General features: G+C 45.1%; 1 protein-coding gene across 1 annotated transcript in view; it reads left to right on the top strand.

The window, feature by feature from the left end:
• Positions 1-7,519, top strand: part of SETDB1 (SET domain bifurcated 1) — a 39,251-nt gene that overhangs the window by 28,341 nt on the left and 3,391 nt on the right. Inside the window, exons 15-16 of the mRNA XM_023519407.1 lie at positions 4,706-4,875; positions 5,697-6,366. Of these exons, the coding sequence (XP_023375175.1) occupies positions 4,706-4,875; positions 5,697-6,366 (840 nt within the window). The remainder of the gene's footprint in view (positions 1-4,705; positions 4,876-5,696; positions 6,367-7,519) is intronic.

Here is a 7,519-nt window from a genome sequence, read left to right as displayed (position 1 = left end):
CCGTCATTGTTGTTTGGCGGGTCCGGGCTGGGGATTCGAACCCGCCACCTTAGGTGTACGTGGCTGGCGCCTTAGCCTGTTGAGCTATAGGCGCCGAGCCTGTCCGAATATCTTAAGAGAAGACTAAGACTACTAGGGAGCCCGTAGGGGTGGGGAACGTGGAACTTCAAAACCACATGTGGCCCTCCAAATTCCCAAGTGCAGCCCTTCAACCAAATCCGAACTTCATAGGGATTTATTTTATATAATTGGATCCAGTCAAAGGGTCACAATCAAAGATCCATAAGGCCACAGGTTCCCCACCACTGCCTGACCAAGTAGTACATGAGTTGATGTTATGTATATTTTTTTACATGTTTGAAGTGTTTGATTAAAAATTTTTTTTTAATGTTATTTATTTACTTGCAGTTTTTGGCCAGGGCCAAGTTTGAACCTGCCACCTCCAGTATATGGGGCCAGCACCCTACTCCTTGAGCCACAGGCACCGCCCTAAAATATTTTCAAGTAACAACAAATAATATGTCATTCCCCTGCTTAAAACTCTTCAATACCTTTCCACTGGACCTTATATTTTATTCTAAGTCTTAACTTTGGGTTATAAAATACTGTACTCTTTGGCCCCCTGCCATCTCTCTCCCTCCAAAGTTGTTCCAGCCACACTGATATTTTCAGTTCCTGGATTGGGTTGACCCAGTACCTTCCAGTCCTACCTCTGGGGTCTTGTACACACTGTCCCTTCTGGTATCCCTGTACTTTTCCTTGTGTGGCTGCCTTTTCTAACCTTGAGCTCCCTCAGCTTTGATCTCACCTCCTCAGATACCTTCCCTTGTCACTGTGAAACTAGGTCATTTTTACTCCCTTAATTCTCAGATCCAGTATCGCGTTATGTTCTTTATAGCATTTATGACAACTTTATCTGTTGATTTACTTTTTTTCTATCTTTTCCATTAGAATGTACATTCCATGAGGGCGGGGACCTTGTCTATTTGTCTTGCTCGCCATCATATTAACAATTAGCAGTTGGGGGAGGTGGCACCTAGCTGTTGGCAAGCCAGGTGCCTCTGGGACTTCGTAGACGTCCACCAGGCTATTACCTGTCTCTTACTTTTTCCATAGGTGTTGGACAATGTTTGAAACACTGACATTCAGCACTGATGGTGTACTATGTAAATAAAATTGGTATTACTCACTACAAGAAAAAAAAAACAGCAGTTAATATAACCAGTGGCTGGGTAAACAAATTCTGTGGAATGAGTGAATACTCAGTATAGCTGCTGTAAAGGAGTGATTAGACCTAAATTGAAATTATAGCTCTGTCCCTACCAAGTTGATCCTGTTTCATCAGCTGTAAATAGAGGATATGAACATAAACATTTCCCCCCTGGGAGGGGCCTATAGCTCAAAGGAGTAGGGCACCAGCCCCATATGCCAGAGGTGGTGGGTTAAAACCCAGCCCTGGCCAAAAACTGCAACCCCCCCCCCCAGAAAAAAAAAAATTCCCCCCATCCGTGTGTGGTTTCAAAGGACCTAACAAAGTTTCTTTCTTTTTTTTTTTTTTTTTTTAATTTTAAGGCATAGTCTCATTCTATTGCCCCAGTAGAGTACAGCGGTATCATTACAGCTCTCTACAGCCACAAACTCCTGGATTCAACTCCTGCCTCAGCCTCCCAAGTAGCTGGACTACAGGCAATGTGCCGTGACATCTGGCTAGTTTTTCTAATTTTGGTAGAGATGGGGGTCTTACTTCTGCTCAGGCTGTTCTTGAACTTTTCTGTTCACCTCAGCCTCCCAGAGTGCTAAGATTACAGACTGCGCCACTGCACCCGCCCCAAAGTTATTTCTCAATCTGATGCTTTATAGGGTTATTTTGAGGATAGAATATGCAAATGCAATTATAGAGTATTAGAATATAAGGCATTTATAGAGTGACAAACACAAAGTACTATGGACCTTCCATCAAACGGACATGGACTACATGTACGTATCAGTACAACAGGCCTAGTTCCTTATGGGGTATTTTTGTTTGTTTGTTTGTTTGTTTGTTTGTTTTGAGACAGAGTCTCAATGTGTTGCCCTCGGTAGAATGCCCTGGCGTCACAGCTCACAGCAACTTCAAACTCTTGGGTTTAAGCAATTTTCTAGCCTCACCCTCCCAAGTAGCTGGGACTACAGGTGCCGGCCACAACGTCCGGCTGATTATCATCAGCCCTGCTGTATATGGCCCGCGCCCTGGTCGCTAAGCTACAGGCACCAAGCCGTCCTAGTTCCTTATATTGACCACCTCTGTATATTAACCACTTTATTACAATCCTTTGGGGCTCGGCGCCTATAGCTCAACCGGCTAAGGCACCAGCCACGTACACCTAAGGTGGTGGGTTCGAATCCCCAGCCGGGACCCGCCAAACAACAATGACGGCTGCAACCAAAAAAAAAAAAATAGCCGGCGGGCGCCTGTGGTCCCAGCTACTTGGGAGGCGGAGGCAGGAGACTCGTTTGAGCCCAGGAGTTGGAGGTTGCTGTGAGCTGTAATGCCACGGCACTCTACCCAGGGGGACAGCTTGAGGCTCTGTCTCAAAAAAAAAAAATCCCTTGGGTGGTACAGAGGTTCTACTGTAATTTGTTTTTTGTTTGGGGGGAATTTTTTTCGGACAGTCTCACTTTGTTTCCCTCAGTAGAGTACTATGCTGTCACAGCTCACAGCAACCTCAAACTCTTGGGCTTAAGTGATTCTCTTGCCCCAGCCTCCCAAGTAGCTGGGACAACACGCACCTGCCATAATACCTGGCTTGTTTTTTTTTTTTGAGACAGAGCCTCAAGCTGTCACTCTGGGTAGAGTGCTGTAGCATCACAACTCACAGCAACCTCCAACTCCTGGGCTCAAACGATTTTCCTGCCTCTGCCTCCCAAGTAGCTGGGATTACAGGTGCCTGTTACGGTGCCCGGCTATTTTTTGGTTGCAGCCATTGTTGTTTGGCAGGCCCAGACTGGATTGGAACCGGCCAGCTTAGGTGTATGTGGCCAGCGCCTTAGCCTCTGGAGTCAGAAGCGCCGAGCCCTGGCTGTTTTCTGATTGTAGTTGTCATTGTTTCTTGTCAGGCCCAAGCTGGGTTCAAACCTGCCAGCCCCAGTATATGTGGCTGGTGCCCTAGCTGCTGAGCTACAGGTGCTGAGCCACCTGGCTGTTTTTTAGAGAGGGTCTTGCTCTTGTTCAGGCTGGTCTTGAGCCTGTGAGCTCAGGCAGTCTGCCCACCTTGACCTCCCAGAGTGCTAGGATTACAGGCATGGGCCACTGCACCCAGCTTCTGCTATAATTGTTAAATTGATAGAAGGTGGACACGGTGGCTCACACCTGTAATCCTAGGACTCTGGGAGGCCCAGGTGGGTGGATAGCTTGAGCTCATGGGTTTGAGACCAGCTTGAGTAAAAGCAAGATCCCATCTTCATTAAAAATAGAAAAACTGAGGCAGGAGGATCACTTGAGCCCAAGAGTTGGAGGTTGCTGTGAGTTATAATGCCATGGCACTCCACCTAGGGTGACAGCTTGAGACTGTCTCAAAAGAAAAAATATATAAATTCTTAGAATGTGAGCTCCTTTTTTTTTGGCCGGGGCTGGGTTTGAACCCACCACCTCCAGCATATGGTGCCGGTGTCCTCTCCCTGAGCCAAAGGTGCTGCCCAGAATATGAGCTTCTTCATGGTAAAGACTATGACCTTTTTTTTGGCTTGGTGCCCATGGCACATCCACAGAGGATAGTAGGTTTGAACCCAGCCCAGGCCAGCTAAACAACAATGGCAACTGCCATAAAAAATACCCAAGTCTGTAGTCCCAGCTTCTTGGGAGGCTGAGGCAAGAGAATCACTTAAGCCCAAAAGTTTGAGGTTGCTATGAGCTGTGATGCTACAGCACACTCTACTGAGGGCAACATAGTGAAACACTGTCTCAAAAAAAAGAAAAATGACTGACTTTTTTCATTGTTATATTTCTTGTGTCTAGTAGGATTCTTGGTGTTTAATATGTATTTACTGAAAGACTAAAAATCAATCTTACCACAAAGTGGAATTCCATGAACATTCGTCCCAGTTTCTCCTACCTCTTTTATCCATTTACTCCCTTTCAGTCTCAGTTATATTAGCTTCTGTTTTTCTCCCATGTCTTTATTTTATGCATCTGTTTCTACACATTAACATTGTCTATCGAGTACTTATTTTAGTGGCTGTGTAATCTGTACTCCCATCACTTTTCTGCAAATGAGAAGCATTCTGGTGTTCACTGTAATAAACTGTGTGGCTATTAACATCTTCAAAGTCATTTTCCTCCCTTCCGAATTATTTCTTCATGCATCAAAGACCATAGACAGTTCAATAAATCACTCAGATCATTACCTAATTTTTTTTTACTTTTTTTTTAATTCTTTTTTTGACCACTGTACTAACAAAGACATTGCCTAATTTTTAATCTTTATCCACAAGACATTATAAATGATGATAGCTTAAGAATTAAGATAGTTTTTTTGTTTGTTTGTTTTTGTTTTTGTTTTTGCAGTTTTTGGCCAGGGCTGGGTTTGAACCCGCCACCTCTGGCATATGGGGCCAGTGCCCTACCCTTTTGAGCCACAGGTACCGCCCAAGAATTAAGATAGTTTTATGAATTTTCCTATGCTTTATTGGTCATGTTGTAATAGATTTTATTTTTCCTTCCTCTTAGAGTATATGAGTGTAACAAACGCTGCCAATGTAACCCAAGCATGTGCACAAATCGATTGGTACAACATGGTCTACAGGTTCGGTTACAGCTCTTCAAGACACAAAACAAGGGCTGGGGTATACGCTGTTTGGATGATATTGCCAAAGGCTCTTTTGTCTGTATTTATGCAGGTTAGTGATGAAATATACAGGTTGCTTTCTGGGGTTAGGACATGGTGGGGAATTGAACCAGAAGCAAGTTGCACATAAGAATAAATAGACAGGCACAGTGTCTCACACCTGTAATCCTAGCATTCTGGGAGGCCAAGGGAGGTGGAGTGCCTGAGCTCAGGAGTTCAGGACCAGAGGAAGACCTTGTCTCTAATAATAGCCAGACATTGTGGCAGGTGCCGGTAGTCCCAGCTACTTGGGAGGCTGAGATAGGGAAATTGCTTGAGCCCAAGAGTTTGAGGTTGCTGTGAGCTATGACAGCACTCTACCAAGCATGACAAAGTAAGACTCTATCTCAAAAAAAAAAAAAAACAATAAATAAATAAAGTGCTTAGGCCAAGCACAGTGGCTCAAACCTATAATCCTAGCACCCTGGGAGGCCAAAGTGGGAGGATTGCTTGAGCTCAGGAGTTCAAGATGAGCCTAAGCAAGAGTGAGACCTGTCTCTACTAAAAACAGAAAAATAAGCCAGGCATCATGATGGACACCAGCTACTCAAGAGGCTGAGGCAGGAGGATCACTTGAACCTAGGAGTTAGAGGTTGCATTGAGCTGTGATGTCATGGCACTCTATCCTGGGCAACAGAGCAAGCCTCTTTCTGAGAAAAAAAAAGGGGGGGGGGACAAAATACACAAAGGAGGTATCATCAAAGAGAAATGACAATACAGAACAGAAATGTCCTGACTCTGTGTGTTGGTAGACTGGGTATTGATGCAATGGCCTGGATTCTTTCTAAGTGGCCCCCATAACCCTAAAAAGCCTTTAATTCTCTTCATTCTCAGGCAAAATCCTGACAGATGACTTTGCAGACAAGGAGGGTCTGGAAATGGGTGATGAGTACTTTGCAAATCTAGACCATATCGAGAGTGTGGAGAACTTCAAGGAAGGATATGAGAGTGATGCCCCCTGTTCCTCTGACAGCAGTGGTGTAGATTTGAAGGACCAGGAAGATGGCAATAGCGGTACAGAGGACCCCGAAGAGTCCAACGATGATAGCTCAGACGATAATTTCTGTAAGGATGAGGACTTTAGCACCAGCTCAGTGTGGCGGAGCTATGCCACTCGGAGGCAGACCCGGGGCCAGAAGGAGAATGGACTGTCTGAAACAGCTTCCAAAGACTCCCGCCCTCCAGACCTTGGGCCCCCACATGTTCCTGTCACTCCATCAATCCCTGTAGGTGGCTGCAATCCACCTTCCTCTGAAGAGACATCCAAGAACAAAGTAGCCTCATGGTTAAGCTGCAATAGCATCACTGAAGGTGGTTTTGCTGACTCTGATAGCCGTTCATCTTTCAAGACTAGTGAAGGCGGGGAGGGCCGGGCTGGGGGAAGCAGAATGGAAGCTGAGAAGGCATCTATCTCAGGACTGGGCATCAAGGATGAGGGAGACATCAAGCAGGCAAGAAAAGAGGTAATGTCCCAATCCCAAAAGAAAACCACCACCACCCCCCAGCACATTCAAAGAACTAGATTTTTTTTTTTTTTTTGGTACGAAAGGTCTTTATTGGTGGGGGAGGGAGGCTGCAGAGCAGCACCAAGGAGGAAAGAAAAGGGGAAAGAAAAGAGGAGACGTGAAGAGGAGAGTGAGGCGGAGAGAGAGCGGGGGAGAAGAGAAGAGAGAGCAAAGAACTAGATTTTACTTGGACATTTCTTGGAATTTAAAAAGAAAACCAAATCCCAGCACTTTGGGAGGCCAAGGCAGGATTGCCTGAGAAAACTGGCTCAGCGCCTGTAGCACAGTGGTTATGGTGCCAGCCATATACACTGAGACTGGTGGGTTCAAACCCAGCCTGGGCCAGCTAAACAACAATGACAACTGCAACAAAAAATAGCTCGGCATTGTGACAGGTGCCTATAGTCCTAACCACTTGGGAAGCTGAAGCAAGAGAATCACTTAAGCACAAGAGTTTGAAGTTGCTGTGAGCTGTGATCCTGTAGAACTCTACAGAGGGGAACATAGTGAGACTCTGTCTAAAAAAAAAAAGAGAACAAAGCTGGGCAAGGTGGTATGCCTATATTCCCAGCTACTCAGAAGGCTGAGGTGGGAGGATTGCTTGAGCCCAGGTGTTTACAGTTGCAGTGAGCTATGATTGGGCCACTGCACTCTAACGTGGGTGACAATGTGACCCTCTCTCTTAAAAAAAACTTAAAATCCACATGAGGGAGGACAACTACCTGGTTCATTGGAAAATGAAGGATAAGTTTTTTGTTTTTTTTTAATTAAAGGCTGTTGCAAGTTACATTGTTTCTACTAAAATAGAAAAATAAGAATTGATTTTAACTATATCTTTAATGATACTGAAACTTTCCACACATTACAGATGGTAAAACTGTGTGCCTGGCTGGTATAACACTCTTCTCTTGGTACTTACCAGGAACATTATGCCCCAGCATGGGGAAAGCATAAAGGCTCCTGCCAGGAATGTTTAGTAATGAGACTGGTTGTTGCAAAGTGATTTCCTCACACCCACCCCACTTTTTTTTTTTCTTTGAGACAGAGTCTCACTATTTCACCCTCAGTAGAGTGCTGTGGCATCACAGCTCACAGCAACCTCCAACTCTTGGGCTTAAGCGATTCTCTTGCCTCAGCCTCCAAAGTAGCTGG

Source organism: Otolemur garnettii, unplaced genomic scaffold (assembly GCF_000181295.1).
Source record: "Otolemur garnettii isolate 467f Iridium unplaced genomic scaffold, OtoGar3 scaffold00174, whole genome shotgun sequence".
In the NCBI taxonomy this organism is placed as follows: domain Eukaryota; kingdom Metazoa; phylum Chordata; class Mammalia; order Primates; family Galagidae; genus Otolemur; species Otolemur garnettii.
The sequence above is the reverse complement of the archived record's forward strand: the minus strand, read 5'-3'. Positions and strand labels throughout refer to the sequence as shown.